At 33.1% G+C, this 27,649-nt stretch overlaps 1 protein-coding gene across 1 annotated transcript in view; it reads left to right on the plus strand.

Annotated features, from left to right (window-relative positions):
• Window positions 1-8,227: 8,227 nt before the first annotated feature.
• CCDC178 (coiled-coil domain containing 178) overlaps window positions 8,228-27,649 on the plus strand; it is a 353,748-nt gene continuing 334,326 nt past the window's right edge. The window contains exons 1-3 of the mRNA XM_069467842.1: window positions 8,228-8,285; window positions 12,012-12,071; window positions 18,402-18,491. Of these exons, the coding sequence (XP_069323943.1) occupies window positions 8,228-8,285; window positions 12,012-12,071; window positions 18,402-18,491 (208 nt within the window). The remainder of the gene's footprint in view (window positions 8,286-12,011; window positions 12,072-18,401; window positions 18,492-27,649) is intronic.

Genomic DNA, 27,649 nt, shown 5'->3' on the forward strand with positions numbered 1-27,649 from the left:
TAGGAGAGAAAATAATTTTACAAGAAGGTGTTTATCTTTTTACACAGAATGGCTGGAAAACAGCATATATAATTTACCTCTAATAGTAATGCAATCTCAAGTTTAAGCTTGCTCTTTTTTTTTTTTTTTTTTTTTTTAACAAATAGCTTCTTTGTTTGGTTCTCTGAGTTGCAAATATTCCATAGCCTCTAATTTGAATGACTAGTGAAAATAAGTGATTTACAATATGGTTACCTGAATAAAAAAAAATGTATAGATGAAAGTGATTTCTCTTTACTTTTGCTATTTCATTAGGAATGGTTCCTTGAATTAAAAGAGCTACTTTTTATTTTACGGTTGCCTTTCTCAAAGAGGAATGCATATTATTTATATTATATATTACTTTTTCTCCCTTATACGATTCAGGTAATATATACATTCACAACATAAATATGTTATTGCCTTATGTGCTGTTCTTTTGCAGTTTGCATGTCTCTACTACATTTTGCCATGATAACTCAATTCATCTATTATTTTACTGCATTATAACTTATGCAAAAAATGTTTCATTTTGTTCTTACTGAAGATTGATTTTTTTCTCCTATATTATTTTTTGCTTGCTCTCTCTCTCTCTCTCTCTCTCTGTTTGTGTAGGAGTTGCTAGTTCTAGGTCATTTGTTCATCTTTTCTGTTTGGATACTTAATTTTTCTTACCAAATTTTCTATTTGTATATTAAGCCAGAAACTCTTTGTTACCCACGTTTGAAGTATCTCTTCCTGACTTGAGTGACATATATATATATATATACACATTTTTTTTATAACGGAGTAGCTTTCTATATTTATGAAGTTATAGCTCTAAAACTTATTTGTGTTTTTGGTGTTATGCTCGAGGCGATCCTAATCTTATTTTTGTATAAACAGTTTTCTCTAGTTGTTTGTTTTTTCTTTTAAATTTAAACTTTTAATCTATTTGATTTTGAAACTAATTCTATAGTCTCAAGCAGAGACTTTGTAATTATTCCCCCTGATTCTGTTCAACCAGGCCTACAATTTAAAAATTGATTGGGAAATACCGCACATGTTATTCTCATTTAAAAGAGTTACTATGCACAATAGCACATAAAAGGATACTGAGAACTCTTTTCTTACTTTTGTTTCACCCTAGGAACACTAGTTATAACATCCGCCACCTGCAGGCTTATATGGTGACAAAGTACTGGGCTGTCTGGGTGTTGTCTTCACATAGCCCAGCTATAGAGCCCTTGCCAAGTGATTTAACCTCTCAGTGCTTTAGGGTCTCCTTTGCAAAATAGGTTCAATAACTTGTTTAAAGGAGTAGATGGGATACATGGTATGCTTTAAGTGCAAGCTATCATTTTTGTTTTTCTTGGGTCAAGACTTTCTAGATATTTCATGAGTTCATAATATCTCCAAATAAATCAAAACTCTGGAGGGCATGGATTGTCTCATTATTTTCTTATATTTCCAAAAATATCTATCAGAAATACTATATTCCCAAAAATATCAGTTCAGTAGTTATTGACATAGTAAAAAAAAAAAAAAGAACCAAAAGGCACGTCTCTTCAGGAGCAAAAGCTATATCATAGTAAGATGGCATAGTATTTTCTAATTCGCAAAATATTTCTTCCATAAGAATTTTGGAAACTTCAATTTTACAAGAATTTGTCATTTTTACATTTGAGACAAAAAGTAGTTATTGAATATGAATGATCTGAGTACTTTATATTCTGTCATAACATGTAAATGCTTCTAATATACTCACTGTAAAATTGTTTGATGTAACTCAGAGGTGAAATAATAATACATGATATTGACCTATGAAATAATTTAACACCATGAAAGCTTATTTGAATTGCTTGTCACTCTTTAAGTCTCAAGTAATTACCAGAAGGTGAAAGGCTCATATCTTTACTCAGACACATTCTGAATACAGTATGAGATATCTTTGAGAATACATGTATAGAAACTGACTTTTTCAGTTCAAATTTGATTTGTATGAGAAAGATGACATTTAATCTTTCTGAAGATGTGCCTGGTTTTAGCAAAAGCATGAGATGTAATATTTAAAACATCTTAACTCTAATCTATTGGATGTTATATAGACATAATATAAAGTCAATAGAACTTCATCAGAGAGAAGAGATTAGGAATAATAGCAATAGAGTTTAAAGATTTATAAAAGAAATTATTATAAAGGTGCATAAGAAAGATATGGAACAATTATCTCTTCATGATTTTCTTTACTATTTTGTAGTACCTTTAGCATTGCCACAAAATAGTCTATATCATTGTATCATAAAACATAAAAAGATTATAAAAAGATATTTTTTCTGAAAGCAATTCTCAAATCATGATTTATTCTTGTTTTCTTTTGTGTTATTATAAATTTTCTGTTAAAGGAATTTTAAAATTTTGGAACTTACATTAAAATAAAAGTCAGTACTTAATAAATCAATGTTAATATTTCTGTCTGCTTTTATTATTTTTGCTTTATTTATAAAACATCTTTCTTTATTGTTCCTTGAAATAACTTTGAAAGTGGTTGTTAGGAATGGAATGATTGTGTCTTGAAAATTTAAATGTTTTCCCCAGAATCTGTCATTGGAATATTGGCCTATAGTATATTACAAATATGATTTTTTTCTCTATATAAGGCAAGATTATGCTAATTAACATTATGAACAAATCTTAAGTCTTTAAGCTTTTAAAAAATATATGTAAATGCCAATTATTTTTACGTCATTTTATTAACAAGAACTCAAACTTTGGTTTTCAAAGCCATATTTTTCAGAAATTTTCCCACTGTTTATAATCCTTATCTGATTACAGTTAAATAATTTTTTTACTTATATTCTTTTGGGCTTTGATTATAAAAAAAAACAAAGTCCTTGCCCTCTTTATATCTTAAATCCAATGATAAAAATAGACATGTGTAAAGTTATTCAAAGATTATATAAGTGCAATATGATACTGAATTGATTTTTAAAAGTATGGAGAGAAAAAGAAAATAAATATGTTTTGCACTGAGAAGCAAAAAGAGATTTTATATTAGAGACTTAAGAAAAGGTAGAGTCAAGAGACTGCCAAGGAATGGCTTTGTGGAAGCAGATGGCTTATTTTGATGACTGGTGTGGGTAGACTACAGAACGTATAGTAAAGAGGCAAGGTGTGGTGACAGAAATGTATATGGGAATATTTTTATTATCTAATGGACATATAACTTCTATGCTCTGTGTAAAGATTCCTTGCTGTTACCAAAAAATATATAATAACTAGTCAAATCAGTGAATTGAGGGCACAGATTGTCTTATTCATCTTCATTACCTAAACAAGTCACACAGTGGCAAAAACAAGATGCAAACCAAAAATTGCTAAATGAATCAATGAATGCCTGAAATGAAATAAATCAAGCATTATAGACTATTAAAGTGGGAGTGGATCTTAGAGGGTAACTTAGTTCAGTCTCTTAGACTTTTCTTGAATCCTTTCTATATCATACTTAATAAATAATTTTGTGGCTTCTCCTTAATGACTTCTAGTTATATAATGCTTCCTACCTCACAACACAGCTTTGTTCACTTTTAAAAACTATAATTATCAGAAACATTCCTTACTTGATTGCCAGAATAATACGTTTCCTTTCCTAACAGTCCATTCTTGTAACTCTCTATTTCTTCTCATAATTTTGTTTCTAGAACCAAATTATCTAGTCATTGTTCCCTGACTTGAGTGAAACTCATCCCAGCCTTAATAACCTAGCCCAACTCAGTCATCACATCTATAATTTTCTCAACTTCCCTTCTACTGGTTTCATGTTCTCCCTAGTGATATAACTCTTTTCTTACCTTTTCACAAGTCTTTCTTTGGTAGTGGTGCACTGATAAATGTTTAACACCCTCTCAAGACAAAACCAGAAACAAAAACAAGCCTTGGTTTGTGGTACTTTCTGATTACCATGTTGCAAATCCACTCACCATGGTTGATTTTAAGCTCCCAACAGAGGCGACTGACTTGCAAAATTCATGAAAATTTAACAGTCAGCTCTCTGGCAAACACTGTGAAAGATCTAAGATTTTTATCCTGCTGGAAAGTTAACAAGCCAGGCTACTGCCTCACTGATGAAAACAGCCTGAGGGTTCCAGGCAGGAGAGATGAGGCCAGAATGACAGAATGCTTTGGATGAATATCAGTTGAAATGCAATAGATTTTGAGGTTGTTGTTAATTTATGCTTTTACATTAGGACTGGTTCTAGAATTAATAATTATTTATCATTGCTGTTTCTGGGCCTCTCTAAGCACATTCCTGCTTTAGGACCTTTGCATCTTTGTCAACTCTGCCTGGAAAACTCTTCCCTAAAATCTTTTGGCACATTCTCTCAGTTCATTATAGTCAGATGTTACTTCCTCAAAGAGGATTTCTCAGAATATTCTGTCTAAAATAGACTCCCTCCCCCCTCACACCATCTCCTCTAATTGCTGCTCTGGTTTGTCCCACATGTTATGACATGTTTACATTTATGATCACTGTCCAAAATATTTTTCTCTGTCCCATTGTGATGTATTATTTTATATAGGTTATTTATAGTATATTTCATAATTTCCACACACATGAGGATTTTCTAGCTCTCATTTTTTTCTTTTCCTTTATGACTTATTTATTTTAAGCTTTTTATTTTGAAATAATTATAGATTTACAGGCAGTTGCAAAGAAATATACAGAAGGTTCCTGTGCCCCCTTCAACTGTCAGCCTTCCATCTTTTACAAACATCATACATAAATATAATAATATCATAAAATTTATATTAGTGCATGCCATAGAGCTTATTCAGATTTCACCAATAATACATGTAGCTATTTGTGTGTGTGTTTAGCTCTATGAAATTTTATCATATGTGTAGTTTTGTGTAACCACCACTGCAATCAAGATATTTAACTCTACCATCACTGTAACATTCCCTGATATTACCCCTCCCCCATCTCTAGCCCTAGGCAACTGCTAATCTGTTCTCCAGCTCTATAATTATGTTATCTCATGAATATAAATGAAATCATGCAATATGTATCCTGCTGAGACTAGCTGTTTTTTCACTCAGCATAATTAATATGGAGTTTCTGCAAGTTATTGCCTATGTCAGTAGTCTGTTCCTTTTCTTTGCAGGATTGTATTCTGTGGTGTAGATGTACCACAATTATTTTACTGCAATTTATTTCACCCAATTCACCCATTTGGGTAGTGTTCAGGTTTTAACTATTATAGACAAAGCTACTAAGAATATTCATGTACAAGTTTCTGAATGAAAATAATTTTTCTCTGGGATATATGTTCAAGAGTGTAGTTGCTGAGTCATATTGGTAAGTCCATCCTTAGTTTTGAAAAGAACTGCCAAACCATTTTCCAGGGTAGCTGTATTGTTTTACATTCTAACCAGCAATGTATGAGTGACTCACTTTCTCCACATCCTTGCCAGCATTTGGTGTTGCAACTATTTTTTATTTTAGCCATTCTGGTAGACTTGTAAATATCTCAGTGTGGTTTTAATTTGCACTTTGCACTTCTCTTATTGCGGGGTACGACTGAGAGTTCCAGCCCTCTATTAGACCTCCACTGACAACACCCTGGCTAGGAAGGGTAGGAGTGCTTGTTATTTCTCCCTGCGTGGACTCCACTGACACCATGCAGGGGAGGTGGCCTCATTACTGCTGGGATGTTCCACAAGTTGTGACTCACTGTTTAGTCTGCTCTGACGTCACCCCAGTGGAGAAGAGAAAAGGTAGCTCATTACTACTGGGTTGGGGTAGAAGTCCAGGCTCCCCACATAGTCTCCAAATGACACTGTGATGGTGGTGGTGGAGTTGGGGGATGTCGCTTGATTCCAATTAGTGGAGATGAAAGTCCTGAATCCCTACTTGTTTACTCTGATACCACCACAGCAGGATATTTGAGGTGCCTCATTACAGTCTAGCAAGGGTAGATATAGTCTCTAGGCTTCTCATGCAGTCTTTGTGGGCCCAGTTTGTGTGTGTGTGTGCGTGTGTATGTGTTTATGTGTGTGTATGGCTGGAGTAACCGTGTTATTGTCTAAATGTATTTTTTCTTGTCCAGGGTTTTTTGTTGTGCTTAGGGGAAGGATTAAGGAAAAGTACATGTATTCCATCTTCCCAAAAGTAAAGGTTGAGAGTGTCCAATTTTATGCTTGCTTCTGAATTTTCCATCCTTATATATCTTTATGCCTTATTTGAGATAGTATTTTTCTGAATTTGTTTCACTAATTCTTTCTTCAGCCTTATCAAATCTGCTTTTAAATTGAACCAGGGAGTTCAGAATTGCAGTTACAGCAGTTTTCGGTTCATAGATTTCTAACTGGCTTCTATTCAAATCTATGGTATTAATTTTCATAACTTTTAGTTCTGAAATTGAAAACTTTGGCATTATAAACATGCTTGATTTATAAACATTTAAGCATAGTTTCAAACACAGCCCACAGCAGGGTGGTGTAGACCTTGGCAGGGTTGTGTGGAAGCACCTGGGCTCCTCTGTCCTTCCTCAGAGCCATGCAGTGGCTGCAGGCATGCCTGTTGTTCTCCCGTATCTATGTTCTCAGAATGGAATCTGGCTCAAGCTGCTCTAGCCTCTCATGCCTGTGAGATTCTGCATGAGTTCCCTTTCTGGAACAATGTCTCCATGCAGCTGCACATATTAGGCCCAAGATCTGTGTGGGTCGGGGGTTTCTCTTGTGGCCAAGATTGTAAAAGCTCGTCTTGGCAAGTGGTGCCCTGGGGGCTTCTCTCTTACTGTTTCACCATGTCCAGGAGTTTTTCCCAGCTGTTAGCCAGCCCCCAACCAGACAAGTTCCCCTGAACCCTCTCCTTACCTACTTTTGGTGCTTCCAGTTGCTTCCCTAGTGAATCTTAGCATTCTCTCCTAGATGATCTGTTTGAAATGTGACAATCTGCTTACTATTCTGGCTCCCCTCCATGGAGGAGGCACAGAGGCATATACCACCTGTGTCTAGTTGGCCATCTTGATCTTCTTGCCCAGAAGTCTTTTTATACCGAATGAATTTACTAATTTCAGTCAAGGTTTTCTGGTTTGTAAAAAGAAAAATTGAATTAGATGATTTCCAACTTCTAAACTAACTCTATAATGATTTAGGTCTACAAATTAAAAGAGGGAGTTTTTATGTCTGTGTATAGAATTGTGGTCTTTCTGTTCAGCATTTTAAATTTCTAATAAATACCAATTTGCAGGAAATACAGGGGACATAAAAACTTATTAAATATAGCACAGAGATGTTGTCAGCAGTGTGGAAACTATATGGGAAAAAAATGTTTGATTTCTATATAGATAAATTGCAGGAACAAAAAAAAGGAGAAAGGAGAACACATAGATTAAAAGAATTTAAAGATATTTCATTTAAATTCTATGTATGGATCTTGTTATATCATTACTCTAAATAATTTTTAAAAACAAAAAACATGAGACAATGAAAGAAATGTGAACATAATCTATATGCTTAGGTAATATGAAGATATTATCAATAATTATATTACAATGTTGGCATTATGACTATGTTTAAAAATTCTTGAAATATTTGCAAATATAATAATATGATATCTGAGATTTGCTTAACCATGATCACGGGTAGGTTAGACAGGGCAATGGTTAGGTGTATGGAATTCAGATTGTCCACAAGTTGGTAATTGTTGAAATTGGCTGATGGGCACATAGTTTTCTCTCTGCCCTTAAAATGTTCAAAAATGAAACCTTAGGAAAGGTAAAAAAAAAGATGATAGTAAAGTTAAACTTTTATCATATGAAATGAAAACATTGTAGGTTCCAGAATTCTCACAAGGCCTTGAACCCACAGCTGCAATGGCCAATGCTAAATTTTCTACTGGTCAGGTTAAGCATCTATTTAAGTCACCAGGAAAGCAGGGGATCAAAAATCCCTCTTTAATGAAGATTTCCATATTTGGTGTTTCTGAATGGGATCATAGTGGTCCTAATAGGAAAAAGAGTGCTTTGTTGGATTTCCTTACATTTTTAACATAATTTGGTATTGATTTTTATATATCTGTCATATATTTTATATTTGAAATTTATCCTGACACTATCAGTTCTTGAATTGACAATTTTTAGCAACATTAAATATAAACTAATTTTGATTTCTGATATTTATATATTTTTCTTTCTAATTAGGTTTCAAAATACTGTTAATCACTATGCCTGAAAACAAGAAAATTTCCCCTTCTCCTGCTGGAGATGATCAAAGCAAGATAAGTAAGTTTATCCTAAATTGATTTTCTTTGAAAATAGACTATAGGTAAATGGAATGCAAAACACTCACCGAGGAAGGCAGCTGCAAAGATAGCAAACTTGTCCATGATCATAGGTCACAAAACCAAAATTTTTGGAGACCAGGAAAGTGAAGTAAATGAAAGGAGCAAGTAAGTTTAAGGAAAATCTACTGTCTGACTTATAATCAATTTCTTTTATAATTACTACTGAACTATAGTATAAACAGTAAATAGGTAAGTAGTACAACAATATTGTGCTGCGTTAGCTCTTACTGGCTCACGGAAGCCAGATATATACATCTCTTCTCATTTCCACTCCATTGGTAGCTTGAAGTTGTCCATGACGGTAGTATTTATTACCAACCAACAGCTGATTATTAAACTTCTAATAGCACATCATTGAAAGATAAATGTGCAAAATTAAAAATGAAAATACTAACATAATTCTATTTTAAAAATTGCATTAGATTTTATGGTATTACTTTGCTCTATTGATTTGCACCCTCAGCTACATATTTCATTCTATATTATGTTAGCAATGCTGTATCTTTGCATGATGAACAGAGGTCAGCAAATTACAGGCCATAGTCCAAATCTGGATAGCAAGATTTTTTTATAGCCCCAAAATTAAGAATGGTTTTTACATTTGTAAAGGATTGTAAAAAGAATAGAAAACGAAACAAAACAATGAAGACTATGCAACAGAGACTGCGTTTGGCCCACAAAACCTAAAAGTTTTACTATCTGGTTCTTTACAGAAAAAGTTTACCAACCCTGGTGTAGAATTTAACTTGATTTCTTCAACGGAGAATAATAGATGACCTTTGTATCAGTTATCCACAGCTGCACTGATGCTATGTAACAATCAACCACAAAAAAATGCACGTCATATAGCATCATAAGCATTCATTTTAACTCACTTGTCTATGAGTGGTTCTGCCTATCTGAGGTGGGCTCAGTACAGCTCACTCATGCGTCTGCAGTAAGCCACAGGTTAAGCACTGTCATTGATCTTGCTCATATGGGCTGGGCTCTTTCACATGTCTAGGATCTTGGCTTGGAAAATTAGGCTGACTCAGCTGTGCACTAAGTTGTCTCTGATATTCCAGGATGCTGCTGGGGCTTGAGCTTATGGCTTTGGAAGGGTTTCAACAGCGTGGACAGAAAAAAACGAGACCTCTTCAGGCCAATGCTCAGAATGGGCACACTATCATTTCTGCCACATTTTATTGACCAAAGCAAGTCACACGACCAGCCCAGAGTCTGGAGTTAGATATTAGATTCCATCTTTTGATGGAAGTTGCTGCAAAGTCACATTGCAAAGGAAGGTGAATACTGAGAGGAAAAAAATATTGAAAGTATTACTGCAATCAAATTACCACAATTTTCTTCAGGGTTATTAAAGAAAGCAGTCATTTAGTAATTCCAAACATGGATAAAGTCACGGCACAATGGATTTTATGTAATATTACTAACCTTGGATAGAATTTTACTTCAATATCATCACACTTATTTTCTGAATATTTGAAAAACTTTGGTTTTTAGCGCTTTAATCCCTCTACCAATATTAATTGAAAAAAAATGTTATTTCATTTTCATAGAGTTTGTGCAGTAATATTTAAACAGAAAGTTTCCATTTCTGGAAGCTGATCCCCATTTCAGAGTAGCAAAATGGATTAGGTTATTAATTTAAAACAATTTTACCAAAGACACAATTTGGAACAAGATAGGATAATCAAGTATATTGGTACATAACTCATGTTGAAATAATTGAATGAATTACTGAAAGTTTTGGATTGATTATAATGTGAGTTAAAAAGACTAAGAGTTTGTTCCAAGACTTTGGAGAGCTGAGCTAGTGATTTCTCTTTGAATGACTTGACAAAATCAAGTCTGTTATATTGGAACAGAAAATGACCAGTCTACACTGGTTTGCAAGCAAAAACTAGAAAGTTAATCAGATTAAAATAATTTAGGCCACCCACCCTCATTCTATACAATAGAGAGAGATGCACAGTCACATAAAAAAAAAAAAACCCACCTATCATGTGATTCAGTGGAATATAAGTGTTCTGTAATACAGATTATTTCTGCAAAATGCATAAGAAATGGAAAAGTCTGGTTGGCTAACTCTTTGGAAAATAATATAGTTTAAAAATTGTCTTTTAAAATATGCTTGGTTAGCAGTTCTGGATTTTTGTATTTGGATGACATTAAAAACAATATTTGGAATGCTGACATCAATAGGAACTATCATATAAAATTAACTTTCATCTCTTTGGCATGATACCATCTTTAAACACCCTATCCTCTATGTAAAACCACCGATCAGTGTAGAGAATCTTAAGCTCATCAAAAAAAGGCATTGAAAGTCCTCTGTTTAAGCCATAGGAATTTATCAGACCTCAGTGTTTATTACTATGTTTTTCCAGATTTTAAACTTTTAAGACCAAAGCAATCTTTGCTGGATAATGTACTGAACTTAATTATGTACCAGTCTTTGAAAAGGTTTGTCATTAACTCTGACCATTACAAGAACACAGTGGTCATAGGTACCAGCTTCTATGAGACTATATTCAACTTTCTTAATATAATACTTTTCTTAATAATAATACTTTTCTTAATATCCAAAATAAATCATTTGCTGATATTCTGTCAATCATTATAGAACTACTATGGTTGTATTGAAATTTTCATTATACTATAAATAAACAATTAATTACATGATTATTCATTTCCTTTCAATTGACATAAGTCATAAAGAAAATTATTAAACTTTTAAAAATTATTCTATAAATAAAATCAAGATAGATTATTTATATAACATTTTTGTAAACTCTAATCAATCATTTTGATTTTATGGTGGAGATTTTTTAGAAATACAGTTATTCTATATGTAAATAATTTTATTTATCTCTCTTCATGTATCACATTTTTTATAGTGCAACTCTAATAATGAACTGGACTATATCACAAGGCATATCTTGCCATACTGTTAGATTTTAAAAATGAATGTATAACATAACCTTGGAAATTAGAGTTACTCTTTATTAAAGTTCTCTTAAAAACATTGATTAGAGGAATCACAAAGAAACTTCTGTTAAAATTATTTTTTTTTTTTTGAGACAGAGTCTCACTCTGTTGCCCAGGCTAGAGTGAGTGCTGTGGCGTCAGCCTAGCTCACAGCAACCTCAAACTCCTGAGCTCAAGCGATCCTCCTGTCTCAGCCTCCCGAGTAGCTGGGACTACAGGCACGCACCACCATGCCCGGCTAATTTTTTCTATATATATTTTTAGCTGTCCATATAATTTCTTTCTATTTTTAGTAGAGATGGGGTCTCGCTCTTGCTCAGGCTGGTCTCGAACTCCTGAGCTCAAACGATCCGCCCACCTCGGCCTCCCAGAGTGCTAGGATTACAGGCGTGAGCCACCGCGCCCGGCCAAAATTATTAATGCATTTATCATCTCAGAATGTCACCTAAGATAACTTCCCATTCTCCTGTTCTCTGTCAAACACTCTTCCAGAGAAACACCACTCAAACTTTGTCTCTCTGTTCTGTCTATTCTCCCAGTCCTTTCTTATGCAGTTTAGCCTGTATCTCTTTCTTCTGAGGCTATTTTCTCCCCTAACCCTTACCTGTGCAATATAGGGCAGGCTAATTGACTCAGGAAACAAATATTTTATTTTATTTCATTTTACTTTTTATAGGTGAAACATGTCTCAAAGCAAAGGCTCTCAGAGAGACGGCACAGGCAAGGACAGATGGAGGTATCCAAATAAAACCACCCTGTATAATTTTCATCTCTCTCTTTTTTTTCTTGTCACATATTTATTTTCTTTTCAAAATATTCTAAGAATGAAAATAATTTCAGGCATTCTTGTACCTATAATATTCTATCAATGAGTATAATCTTAACTTTTCTTTAAAAAATACTTATCTATTAGTAGTTTATGTTATATATCCCATTTCCTTTGTTCCCTTTATCATTCTGAATAATGCATACTTATAAGAGAGTGAACAAATCTACATGTATGTTTTTAATAAATGTTTATGAGGAAACATCTGTGTCTGTGTCACCTCCACTCAGACCATGTATAGAGATGACCAGTACCTCAGAAGGCCTTCCTGCACCCTCCTAATCAATACTTTATGCCATCTAATATCTGGACCTTTGTGACACTAATTTCCTTGCTTTCCTTCTTAATTTTAACTGTAGTATTATACATATACATCCCTAAAGATGTACTTTAGTTTTGCATATTTATTAATTGAAATTATATTACATTAATATTTGTGTGTCGCTGCCTCTGTTCAACATTATTTATTATCTTCATATTTGTTGTTGCTTTCATTTGGTCAATGTTATTTGTGAGTTTCATCCATTTTGTTTGTACCATTATACAATATTATCACATACTATGGTGCCATTCCATTTCTATCCTTTCTTCTGTTGAAGGACATGTTAAGTTACTTCTAATTTTTGGTTATTTTGGACAGTACTCCTAGAAGCATCCTTATATGTACCTCCTGTGCAAGTTTTTCTAAGGTATATTTATCAATAGAACTGATAGGTACATGCTATGTATATCATTGACTTTATTAGATAATGCCAAATTATTTTTCCAAAGTAATTATAAGAGTATGAGTTTACAGAGCCATAGCAATATAGAAATGTTCCAATTGCTTCATTTTCTTGCCACCACTTGATATTTTATTAAATTTTTATATTGATATTAAATTATTGACAATCTCTGTACTATGAAACAATGCCTAATTGTGATTGTAATTTGAACTTCCCTGACTACTAATGAAATTAAAAATTTTTCCACATACTTTTGGGCATTTTCATGTCTACTTTTGCAAATTGTATCTTTTTTCTAATTTTATAGTGAATCATTTGTCTTTTTTTTTTACAGTGGTTTGTAGGAGTTCCTTATGTAATATGAACACTTGTGCTAAGTCAGTCATATTTGTAGCTAATATTTTCTTACACTCATGCGTTACATTTCTAATCTATTTATATTGCCTTTTAATGGACCGAGGTTTTTATTTTTTCAAGTCAAAGCTTTTTACGTATTATTTAAGGAAATCCCTACTCTGAGGTCATGCAGATATTCATCCAAATTATCTTCTAAACATTTTGGAGTTTTGACTTTCACATTTAGGTTTTCAGTCCATCTGGAATTGATTTTTATGTGTTATTTGAGCCGTGGTGCCCACTTTTCTTTTGTGTTTTATTACTTTGACTCTGTACTGCTTATTGCACTTGAAAAATTATTTGTGGGTATTCCATGAAGCTTAAGATACAGATGGCTTCTTCCAGAGTACATTTGCTTTTGCTTCTGCCAGGAACAGGGAACGATACCAATATGGTGCAAATTTAAAACAAATTCATGGATTGAGGTGTCCATGGAATATCCAATGATGAAAACCCAATCTGGAAATTTAAGTGAGGAGTAGCCAAAGTTTTAATGTCACAAAGATGAGGTCTTTTGCTTTTGTTTTGTTTTGTTTTAGACTTAGTGTGCACGCACCATAGAGAAAATTTCTCTATAATTCCTTGAGTTCTGATAGAAGTCATTGAGGTCATTATTTCTGGTTTACATTTACTCTGAGGCTGTAGCCATTTGCTATCCATGCTTAAATGAATTTTGCAATTTAATTGGGAACTAAGGGGTCTAACTTTTTGTGCCAAAGGACCTTTGAAGCCTGTTGAAACTTATACTCTCTGGCTTGAATATAATATTTTTAAATGTATTATTTTAAAAAGTCCAGAATATTTTGAAAATAATGTAAAAAATTTTTGCCCATCCAGGTTCATGGATCTCTTAAATTCTGTCTATGCACTGCTGGTTGAGAACTCCTGATACTAAGTTTGGCTGATTATTTTGTGACACTTATAAATCATCAAACCCAGTCCAAGTTCTCTGGGAATTGCAAATGACCTTTATGTAAAATGTCAATTTTATGGTCTGTGCTCCACTTAAAACTCTAGGTTTCTACTCTCCTTTATATTTTGTCCTAGTAGTTTCTAACTATCTTGTTCAGTTTTAAATATCTATGTATCTATTTCTCTACTTAAATCTATGTATCCAGCCTTTTTTAGTTATTTTCAGTAGAAAAGTGAATCTGATAAGCCTATCCTGCCATTCCCAGAAATGTAAGTTTTATGTACCATTATTTTATATTGAATTATGTATATATGATGAGAATAATTTTTCTGGCTTATAAAATTTAACAATTTTAATCCCCTTCTGAATTCTATGTCTTCCCAAAATTGAGAGGTAATGTGCTTTAGGACATATTTCTCAAAGAGTGTCCTGTTGAATATATTAATGTACTCCCAGATATGCTTAAGAAAAAAAATGATTCTGAGTCAAAATAAAATGAGAAATTCTATGCAATTTATCTGTTTCTTGAAGATTTTTGATGATGATTACCATATTGAAAGCTCTAGAAAATCTGCTAAACAATATGCTATTAGAGCATAGAACCACGTTTCTTTCTGTACTTATAATAATCTCATGGAATTTCATATTTTAAACACAATTTTGAAGAGAGCTAGTGTAGTTGAAAAGCCTTTGGAACTAGATACAAAGTTTGAATTGTAGTTCCATCAGTTACCAACTTTGTGAACCTGGCTTTGTTCACTACCTTTCTGGGCCCCATTTTACCCATGTGTAAAATAGAAGTTAATATGCATTATCATAAAGATTAAGTAAATTAATATACTGAAATCAAAGTCATATATATGTTTAATAAATATTAATCTCATTTTGAGATTTTTCTACCTTCATTGTTTTAATAAATGACAAATTTATACTATGAGATACTATGAAACCGATATTTCATGAAATATAAGATACATTTTGTTGTAAATTCACCATTATGTTATAAACTCTTAAGAAATAAAAAACTATCAGTTGAACTGTGCTCTACCAGTCTTGAATTTTAAGATGCATCCTGATTTGACTTATCTTAGCGTGTGAAAAACTATTATTCTAGCAACTCAAAATATGAAGTTGAATTTGAAATATGATTTTAAAATTGATAAGGAATTTTTCTATGTCCTGAGAATTAAAAAAATATGTAAATGTTTGTATATACATGTATGCATATACATATATGTACTTATGTGTATGTGTATATTGCACATATATTTCATATATATTTCCTATGTATGCACATATGCACAGATACATGTACACACATGAACATATATATGTACATATAAAATTTCCCCATAGATATAAAGTATCTGGAAGTACACACAAGAAAATTATAATGTCGGTTACCTACTGAAAGGCAAACTGGATCACCATGGGGCAAGAATAGCATGGAGACTTTAAATGACTGATGCATTAATTTTCTTTTAAGTTTTCAAATTATTATAATACATTTCTATACTGTATGAAATTCTGTTGATTATGTTTTATTTGCACTTAACTTTTCCAGTTTTTTAAAATCTTTTTAAAGAATTGTGTCTTAGGTATATTTTCTATTACAATTCTGACTCTCCCATGCCAGTGTCTGATTTGCACAAGGATTCGATTATGGAAACCCTTTTCTTTTAATACTTTGAACATTATACAGAACTTTTGCATTGCAGACTCCCTAAGTCACTGGTTGAGGAAATGAATGTAAGGATTGGAGTCATCAAGACTTAGGTGTGTTTTGGGAATGCCTATCTAATCTGAAGGTTAGAGTAAAAGTAAAGTTCAAGGCTAATAATGAGGTCTAAATTATGGCAAAAGCTCATATCATCACCACAGAGTCTGAAGAAAGAAACCAGAGAAGGGGACTGAAGTTGTGCTTAGAAAGAAAAAAGTTCAGCAGCTTGGAAAATAGGATATTTGCTTCCAATACTACCTAATGTTTAGCATTTATTCTAGGCTGGCATTTATGAATAAGCCCAGACGTGGTAGGCTGGCTGGCTTACCAGCCCACATTTACTTACACTTTTAGTATTTTTCCTTCCTGTATTTGCTTTTATTCTCTTTGCACATACATTTATATTTTCATCTTTTACCAGTATTTTAGGTATGTTATTTATCTACTATTAAACATTTAAATTCTGAATATATTTCTATGTTTTGAACACATCAAAAAAGTTCTCTTACAAAGTGTTTTTATTTTCTAATACATATTTTTTGTTATATGAAATTATACTTTGGCCCTTTTGTTATTTGGAAATGTACATTAAATTTTCAAATACCTTTGAATTAATTTTATGTGACTAATTACTAATTGTACAGTAAATTGATTAGGTAATGCCACTAGTTTTTTGAGTTATTAGATTGTTGCTTAAGATACCTTCACTCTTCATAAAGTTTTATTACCTTTAAAATGATATAATTGGTATCATTTTGGGATTCATAATATGTATATTGATTTTTCCTCATTGTATTCTTTATATTCTATATATTGTTCAGTTATCCTGAACTGCATATGCCATAGATAAATGATGGTGAATTAAATTTTCTCCCTATATTTTTTCTCTAAATCTTCTTCATGTTAAAAATATATATTGTTTGTTCTAATATAATAAGCTGTTTTATTACACATATACCAATAATTTTTCATTATTAACTATAGCTTCAATTGTAAAATTATAAGTCTCAATATTGTGCTTCAGTTCTAGATTTTTTTATTAGTATGTCACATCGTTTTCTTTTTCAGAAAAAAAATTGCATACAGTTTATTTACAATTTTTTGATATCATTTTATATATTTTTTTATAAACATAGGTCATTTTTATATTATAATATTTATTGATTAGCACTGTCTTTTATCATTTTCATACTTTTTCAACACTTTTCTATCATTGCTTATTTTTGCCATAAATTTACTTTTGCCTTATTTTATTCTTTAGTGGGTTTTGAAATATAAATATTCTATTTATAATGGTTAGTACTCGTTAATATAAGATATTCTACAAGCACTTAAATCTGATATGTATGTATGGATAATCTGTCAAAATATTTTAATGCCTTTAAAGTAAAACAATATATTTTTATTTGACAGTATATATAGAGAAAAATGCTCATCTGAATTTTATAATTTAATGCATTTTGATAAACATACACATGCATGTGACCACTACTTTTTCTAGCTAAAAAAATTTCCATCACCCCAGAAACTTTCTCACCTACCATGGAAAACCACTATTTTGATTTCTATCACCATATCTTAGTTTTGTCTCTTCTTGTACCCCATGATAATGGAATTATACAGTATCCACTATTTTTTATCTGGCTTTCTTTGTGCAACATGTTTTTGAGATTCACCAATGTTACTTCATATATTGGTAATTCATTCGTTTTACTGGTCAGCATTATATTACTGCATGACTACAGAGGGATTTTTAAAGTCTGTTTTTCTGGTGATGGACATTTAGGTTGTTTCTAGTTTCTACTATTATGAATAAAGCTATCATACATGTTCTGGAATGGTATTTTTGTGAACTTACACTTTCATTTCTCTTGAGTAAAGACTTGAGAGTGCAGTTGCTGCCTTTTGTGTAGATATATATAACTTCATAAAACACTTTCAAGCAAACAATAATTATTCTTATGTTGGAGAATTTTGAAATATTTCAGAGATTGTAAAATAAAATAAAAACTTTCCTCTCTCTCTGTACATTTCTTCCTTCCAAAAATAACCAATTCTAACAGTTTCTTAACCTAGAAATTTTATGTGTCCATAAATATCTATCTCTCAACCTCTATATACATCTGTTTTTTAAAAAGTGATGACAAAGTTTATATACAAATCTCTGCCTTGATAGTTTTCACTTAGTATATCTTGGATAACATTCTATATCATCAGCACAAAATGATTCATCTCTTTGCTTTTAATAGCTTCATGCTATTTTGAGTACTTCTTATGAAGTTAGAAGGCTAACTCTTCTATGAGAGTTAAGCCTCTTCAAGAGCATGGAGAAAACATATGAAGATATCCTACTGTGGGTTTTGATTAATAATTGTATTATAGTTACTTTTTCAAGGAGAATACTTTCTCAGCATAGTTTTTTACTTTATGTTGCTTAATTAAAAAATTTATATTAACTGCTCACTATTTTTTTTTCTTTTTAAAAGACAATGCCACATCACAAGAGTTGGTTCTATTTGGTGCCCCTAAGGAAGCCATTGAAATTTTTCGTGAAAGTGAAATGACAAATACTGAAGGTAAGGACTGAATGTAAATTGTATAGTACACTACATAAGCTCTATTTATATTCATTTATTAGTTTGTGATGTCAATACTCTATTTTTTATTAAGAAATAAATCCTACGTATTAAGGGTTAACATAGTAGTGATATATAATATTAAAATATAATATAATAAGTTCTATCAATAATATGAATACATGGCTTTGGTTTATAAGAGTCACTATAGGCCAGGCGCGGTGGCTCACGCCTGTAATCCTAGCACTCTGGGAGGCCGAGGCGGGTGGATCGCTCAAGGTCAGGAGTTCGAGACCAGCCTGAGCAAGAGCGAGACCCCGTCTCTACTAAAAATAGAAAGAAATTATATGGACAACTAAAATATATATAGAAAAAAAAAATTAGCCGGGCATGGTGGCACATGCCTGTAGTCCCAGCTACTTGGGAGGCTGAGGCAGGAGGATCGCTTAAGCCCAGGAGTTTGAGGTTGCTGTGAGCTAGGCTGACGCCACGGCACTCACTCTAGCCTGGGCAACAAAGCAAGACTCTGTCTCAAAAAAAAAAAAAAAAAAAAAAGAAGAGTCACTATACAATTTCAGAAATGCATAAATTTTAAAGTAAATACATATATAGATACATACATATATTTTATCACTCAAGCTAGGACTGGCAGGTGCTAGATAAAACCTTTCCAGTTCATTGGGGATAGTTTTCTTGGAAGAAAGAAGAACAACTAATGTTTTGGGGTGTGAAATCCAGAATTACAAATTACACAGTGACAGTCTATAAATATTATCTCTGAAAGCATTTCTAACATTGTATGTGTAAAGAGGTGGAAAGAGATGAGGAACTGTATACATTTATCTATAGGGGTTCATAATTATTTCTTCTCAGACCATTCTGGTAGAGAATTATTTATGTTTATCAAAAATATTTTAATCTTGATTTTGGAAATTTCTGCTGTTGTGGGGATTTTCAGTTTTACAGGATTAAATTGGAATAAGTTGCCATTATGATTCTTTCATCTGTTTCTGTTCAATAGAAATTTTGACTAAAATGTTACGATCTTCTTGGTTTAGAGTTTCTCACCCATAGCTAGTTATAGGCCATAATGAGTTTTAGACAGATTTTTCATGTATTAAATGAATGAATTATGAACCAGTTAATTAAAGACACTGGAATATCCATGTGCTATTAGGCTATGAAGATATTTAAGAAATTATCCATATAAGAAGTGTGTAACATTGTAAGCCAAGTAAAATATAAATATATGCAATAATTTGTATGATACAATGGAAAAGAATGGTTACATAGTGTGACAGCAGAAATGACACAGGGCAGTACTTGCCAAATTAATACCATGGACGAGAAGTATCTTCGATATTTTGAGTAAGGCAATTTGTGTGGCCTCCAAGTATTAAGAAAAATGTTAATGGATGAGGAGAGATGTGGACTGAATTTTAAATAATGTATTTGTATAAGAAAAGAAAAGGGAGAAGAAAATTTAAGTGAGCCTAACACAATGTGTTAACAGTGAGAAAATAACAGAAAATATAGGAAGGATAGATTACTTCGACTATAACGTAAGTAGAATTCAGAAACATGAAGATGCCTAAAAGAAAGCTAGAAATGTTTGAGATGCAGTCAAGAAGCATTTTGAACTTCAGGCTCAAGAGTGTGAACTTTAAACCTCAGTCTCTGGTCCTATATATATTTGAGTATGGATGTTATATGACCGTGTCTGTTGCTTGCAAAGTCTGGGCATGCAATACAAAATTATGTGACTACAGGAAGAAATATGGACACTGATCTTATTATAGTTCAGGCTTATGGTAAAAAGGACTTGATCTATAAAGGATCAATGGATAGGAGGGGATTGAAGAAATATGACAAGTGGATTATAGGGATTAGAGAAATATTACAAAGGAATTGTTAAGATTTATTTAGTGACTGATTCATCACTGTATAAAGATATAGGGAATTGAATGAGAAAATGGAAGATTCAAAGGTGATTTAACTATTGCAAACTTTGATAGCAGGAAAAGATGTAAGAAAGGCAGAAAGGTGAAGTGAAGATGAGATCAGGTTTACAGATACTGGTTTTGCAAATGAAGTTGGTCCCTTCAAGACTACCTCTGGCTTGCTGGCCTTGACAAAATCCAAATGTTTAAAATCAAATAGATTGGGGGCAAAAGGGAGGGTAACCAAAAGTTTTATTTTAAAATATCTTTATTCTCTTATCATTCTTTTACTTGTCAAATCCTTTCTGAGGATCCACTCTGTGCCAGACACCACTTGTACTGCTTGTGGTAGATCAGACCCCTTCCATCTTGGACCTCCCACTGTATCTTATCTTTTCCAACTCTATGTCTGATCATACAATTGTGTTCTTTTTCCTCTGTAGCCTTTCTGCTTTGGAATTTTAGTTTGCTGATGTGAATTTCTTTATTTTGTTGTTTGTGGTATATCAACTTCTCAATGGGTACATTCTAATTTTAACAGTTAACCTTCTCCCATTCTGATAGGATTCTGCATATCCAACCTTCCTTTCCCTAATCTCAATGCTAGGATGGTTATCTAGGAAGAACAGGTTTGGAAATTTGTACATTTGGCAAGGGGCTCAAGGTAGAGTTAAGTCTAAAGCTGTTTAATTGGGAGTCAGGCACTTAAAGGAGGTGATCAAAGGAGAGAGTGTAGAGGAAAATATTATTTCTTACCAAAGAGTCATGTTTAAGGAATATGAGGAGATAAAGGCAAAGAAGAAGTTAGAGAAAGTTATTAAAGAAGGAGAACATTTCAAGGAAGGGTCATCTACAATGTTTTGTGGTATAAAGAATTAAAAGAGAAGGAGAATTACAAGGTTATTAGATTCTGTTAGTAGGGTATGGTTAGTGGTCTTTTTATAAAACAAGTTTATTGAGGTAAAATTTAAATGCAATAAAATCCACTCATTTTAAGTATATAGGCTGATGACTTTTGACAAATATACACTACACATCCATTTATCCATCACCTCCAACAAGATACAGAAATTTCCACATTTCCAGAAAGTTCATTCATGCCCCTTTGTAGTCAGTATCACTTCACTCAACAACCACAGTATGATTTTATTTTTACCATTCTAAAATTTCAAATAAGTAGAGTTATTCAATTTGTACTCTTTTGTGCTCAATTTCTTTCAAAGACTCAGGAAAATGTCTGTGAAATTCATCCATGTTATATATATCAGTAGTTTGTTCATTATTATCGTTCAATAGTATTCAGTTGTATGAATATTGCACAATTTGTTTATTTAGCCATTGATGGGAATTCAGCATTTTCCAATTTGGGACTTTTATGAATAAAATTATTATGAACATTTATGTAGAAGTATTTTTATAGATATTTTTATTTATTATGGGTAAATGCATAGAAGTAGAATGCTGAGTGATACAGTAAGTTTATATTTAACTTTTATAAGAAACTACCAAATTGTTTTCCCATGTGTTTATACAATTTTACATTTTCACCAGCAATGCATGAATTCCAGTCATTCTCTATCCTCTCTAGTACTTGTAAACTTGCTAGCCTCTTTAATTTTAGTCATTATAATGGGTATGAAGCGGTATTGAACTATTAATTAAATTTGCATTTTCCTGATGATGAATGATGTTGAGCATCTTTTCACATGCTTATTAGTCATTTGTATATTGTCTTTTGGGAAGAATCCAAGTCTTATGCCCACTTTCTGAATAGTAACTTGTAAATTTTCTCCACACATTTTGGACACAAGTCATTTGTTGGAGATGCTTCCACATGGATTTCTGGGGCCCTTCTTGGCATTGCTCTGTCTTCTTCAGTTCCCTCCCTCTTCCAGATGCTTCCACTGCTATGACACTAATATTTGCTCCTGAGCTCATCAGGACTGCCACGCTCTGCTTTATTCCCAGATCTCTGTATTGTAATTGGAAAATTGTCCCTTGGCAGACAGGTTGGTGATTGTGGATCTCAATCTCATAAATTTCCCTGTTCTCAGGAATCAAAGGCGTGCACTGTCTAATTTCCAATGTCTAAAAACAGTGTCTCATAATTTTTGTCCAGATTTAGAGTTGTTTATAACTGGAGAGCTAAGTCTTTATCAGTTACTCCTTCATGGACAGTAGTGGAAATACTACTTAGTGGGGTGTAAGAGTGATGTTACCAGGAAGTGAAGAAAACAGGAGCCAGATTACAGCAGCGTAAGAAAATAAAGAGGAATTTATTCATTCATTTATTTGACAATTATTTTAAGACATTACATACAGTTGCTCTCCTCCATAAAGAATATAAAATTTCATGGGGAAGTGAGATAGGGAAACAGATAAATGTAACAACAGCAGAATACAGTGTGATCAGTTTTAATAAAGAGAAATCGAAAGTAATGTAGGTGCACCTGAATGTCTGAAAGATTCAAGAATTTCTCATAGTGAAAAAACCATGTGAGATGGATCTTAATGTTTGGATAGAAATTGTAATTTGAGGGTCAGCATTAGCTCATGCGGTTACTTCCTCACACTGGACTTTCCATCCATCTAATCCCTGCGCTGGAGTTCTAGACCTGTGGGTGCTTTCTGACCCTTTAAACAAAAAAGAAAAGAAAAAGAAATTGTAATTTGAAGAAGAGATCACGACAAGAGAATATTGTGACTGCACATATAAACTGTTCATTAAAAAAATTTGCTAGTCAAAGCAAATTCAGTATACAACAATAACTGTAGTAGTCAGGCAAGGTAGTTGGGAGACCTGTGATTATGTCGGATTTGTCAATCTCATTCTGTGTTCTTGATTCTTGCTGTGCTCTTGGCCGAAGATTGACCAGACACACCAAAGTAAGGCAAGCACAAAGTGAAATTTATTGATGGGGAGCAAGATAGGATTATAGAGCAAGACCAAGATATAGGTTTACAGACCAAGATACATACACCACAGATGACAACCAGGCCTCTTGTCATAGCAAAAGAGATGTTGGTTATGGCCTGGGTCTTGTTTTATGGTGTCTGGATAGGGACCTCCATGTGGTTTAGGCATCATTGTGGAACCACTTTGATGGACATTTGGGAATTATATGACCTGAATCTTACTGCACATGTGGGTCTCCCATGAGCCTCTCTGAAAGCACTTTTTGGGGGGTGAACTGCAATGTAGACTTAAGCTAATGACATGATAATTAGCCTTAGGCTGTCCTAAATCACCTTCCAGACTCTATTGTACTTATGCCACTTGGCCTATGGGCTAGAGAGTCTTCTGCATTCTTTTGCAGTTGGTGTGCTAAGTTCTGATTGGTAGATTGGCAGGGCAGTCCCTCCTCCCCCCAGGTATGGCAGTCACTTGGGACAGGATTAAGGTGGGGCAGTACCAAGATGGGACCCTGGGACCCACGCTTGTCCTTTTTCTCAGGTGGGGCAATTGCTCAAGGCAGCACCAAAGGCAAGGCACCCACTTTCGTCCCTAGGAGACCCTGAATCCCTCGCTGTCCACCTAGCAATTACTCAAGGGAAGCAAAAATAAATATATTGAAGTTGCAGATTTTGAAAAGATTGCAGACAATGGCAATAAGTGAACACTGAGCAGGGGCATTACACATTGAATGGGGTTGGAGTAGAAGCAGTCCTCACTTACCTCCAACTCTGAGAGTCCATGCATATTATTCTACATAGTCAGGGACAAGTGTCTCCAACAACGTATGGTCCAATAAAAATACAATAACTCTAATGTCAGTAAAAGCTGTTTTTAATTTTCCCTCATATATGACAAAAACTAAATGAGCTTTGCTTTCATAAAAAATTAAAGATACTTTCTGTTCATTACAACAGAGGCTTTGCATGGAGGAGAAATTATGTGTAACCCCAAGAGAGCTAACTTATTCTACATTTTGGAAAGAAAACAAAGATGTTAAAGGAGATAACAATGTGAAAAGCTAAGTTTTTCCTAAAAGTGCTGAGTTGCGATAAACGGATGTTAGAATAATTGGGGTGATGTCCATAAAGGAAGCATATATTTAGAAGCAGAAGCAAGGGAAGGACTGTAGTGATGACATGTTAAATCATTGAAGCCAGGTCATTAAATTATGCAAGGATCAAATTCTTTGAGCGGGGGAGAGTTGACAGTTTATAAACAAAGTATTTCTATTTTATTTGCCTACACAATCAGCCAGTCCATATTTTTCCTCAAATGGAAGTTTCAGATTGCAGAGTCTCAGCAAATCTCAACTCTGGCTTAGACCCAGGAAGATCTTGTCTTTCATACATTAATTCTGAGCAAGGAAGTTGGAGTTGGGGGTTTGTTTAGAAAGGGTGAGAGTCCTGCCTGAGCTTACTTCTTTAAATACTCACCCTCATCATTTGTGCATAGGCTTCATGATGAGGAGTTCTACCAATTTATGTTTGACTAAAACCATTAATTTATTATATCATGTAATTTTAAGTGAAAAATATCTTATATCATTCTACCACACATTAATTTATTGAGTGAGAAATCAGAGGTCTAGAGACTGAATAGTGTTGACTAAAGATGCACAGTTTGTTATCAGTCATGTCAAAAAAATGAATGAACATCAATACCTGATTCAGGGATCTTTTGATTAAATAATGCTGTCTCTTTACACTGGGTAAAATTTTTTAAAATGGAGAGTTTTCACTTATACCATACCTGCACTGGAATAAAAACAGTACTAAGAACTTTCTGAATTCTGGTTCTATCTTGTACTACTCACGATGTCAGGTCTTTTACAGATTTTAGTGCAAATTTAATTTCATAGTATTTCATTCCCCCTACTTTACCATATGTAAAACCTTAATCATAACCCGTACGAGTGTCATAGAAATTAGTAAGTATTTACAAAATAAGTTGAGTGGCACAGTTAAGAAAATAGAAAAGGAATCATTGCTATCCTTGCTTCCCCCACATTTAATGATGCAAAACAAATGTTTTGACTGTAACAGCAACTGCTTGCTTGTTAAATGTGTATCAAAGTCTTATTTCTAGAGAGGAAGTCAACATGCCTTTATCAAGATATTTGGATAGGAGATAAATAGATAATTTTCACCAGCTTGTTCTATGGGCCTTCAACTATTACAGAGATGAAAATATATATCTGTATATGAACTAAAGAGGAAAGATGGAATATATTATATACAAAATAGTTATAGCAAGTATATGTATTCAGAGTATGGTCAAAGCAAACTAAAAATATATTAAAATATCCATATTGATATCATGAAGAAACATTCAAAATTCAAAAACAAGTGATATATGAGATGCCCTGAAATATATTTTTAGGACTGTTTTTCTTTATTTTGCCATACTTTAAAAATACAAAAACAACCTTCATAGTATAGTTTACACTTCATAACCAGGGAGATGTAGTTGAAGTCCCAGCTCTCCCACCTACCAGTTTCTTGGACTTGGGCAAGTTATGTAATATCTTTAAACCTTGATGTCCTCATCTGTGCAATCAAAATAATAATCTCATTTCATAAGATTGCTGTGAGGATTAAATAAAATGTGACATCAAAGCATCAAAAGTAAAAAAAAAAAAAAGTAAAAAAAAAAAAGCATCAAAAGTGCTTAGCTTAGTTCCACTAGCATATATTTTTAGTACTCAAAAAATATTAGTCAGTGTTAGGGATAAAAATGTTAGTGTTAGTCATAAATATATATGTGTACACATATATATGTATATATGCCCAAATATATGGGATAGAGTTAACACTTTTATTTGTAAATAAAACATATGGCAAAAAAAAAGGAACAAAGATTATGAGAAAGTTTTCCTGAATTCCTATCATTTAGATAGCAGAATAATCCATTTCTACACACAATTACATATTTGGATAATGCCATTTTACACATGACCTTTCCATAAGTAGAAAATCAAACTGGATCAGACAATTGATAGAAAAAGAGTAGCAGTTAGTGGACCTCTGCGTCTTTTTGAAGTTGACCTTTTTCTTGCTCCAAAGCCAGGAACTCTACTTGTAACATACCTACCTCATTCATAAACCTTGCATATATTGGTGTAATTCCTTTTTTTTTTTTTTTTTTTGGTAAGCTTTTGATGTTCTGTCACTATGTGGTAGGTAAGAACTCACATTTTCTAATTCAGTATTCTTGCTTTTATACTTATTAGTATTGCAGTTAGCATATAATGATTTCTGGAACAGGTCCTGTATTGGTTTTCTTTTCTTATAAGTGTCTGTAACAGCAAAAATACTGTGCCTTTTTCTTTGAATCATATGTTTTATTTCTTTGCAGTACATAAGCTACAAATTAGAAAGGCTTTTGGGATCACTAGGGAAAAGAGAATGAAACATATGCCGTTTCACAAAGATTGTGTTTTTAGAGGAAGATTTTATAAGGCTTCACTTAAAATATTTTTAAAGGACTGAAGTTTAAATGAAGATATTGAAAATATCTACCATCTCTAGGGCTTGACATTGAAACAAAAAACAGCAGCATTACTTCTCTGTTCCCACAAGGTCAACTGAAATGAGGACATCACACTGTCGTCATTGAGACACTGAGCGTATTTTGTGTCTCCCGTTTAAGATCAGTGATTGCAACTATAATCCAGCCCAATAGAGTCCTTAGAGTCAAAAGGACTGCAAGTAAGCAGTTTGGTAGAGTTTCATGGACAACTTTGCTGTGCTTCTGCAACCTTCAGTTGATTTGGGACATGCCAGGATTAGAATCACTGAGGCACATCGGACTGAGTAGATTTTATGATGAGTACAGCTTGAACGCTATAGTGAGAACATCAATCACTCTTCGCATGAGACTCCAATTTTCAGAAATGGAAGGTAGAAAATGAGGTTATTATGAGGATGAAGGAGACCTGCTTTTATTTTTTTCAGCAAGAGAAACTCATGCTGGATTTAAGGAAGAACTTCAATGCATGAATAGTTGGATGTTATTTACATTGGAAGATGTGGGATCTCTTTGAAGGGAACATTGACAATATATTTCAAATTATTTTTCAAGGATTCAGGACCTATTTAGAAACAAATGGATTAACTTTCTCCTTTTTCTTTATTTTTTTTCAATGTTTAGTTTGTGATGCTATGGAACCCATTAACTTTTTAACTTTGCTTGAAGTTTTATTCTGGCTTCTCAGATTCATTTTTATTTGTTGCAGTCTTAAGTCATAAGTGATTATTTTATTT

Source organism: Eulemur rufifrons, chromosome 5 (assembly GCF_041146395.1).
Source record: "Eulemur rufifrons isolate Redbay chromosome 5, OSU_ERuf_1, whole genome shotgun sequence".
NCBI lineage: Eukaryota > Metazoa > Chordata > Mammalia > Primates > Lemuridae > Eulemur > Eulemur rufifrons.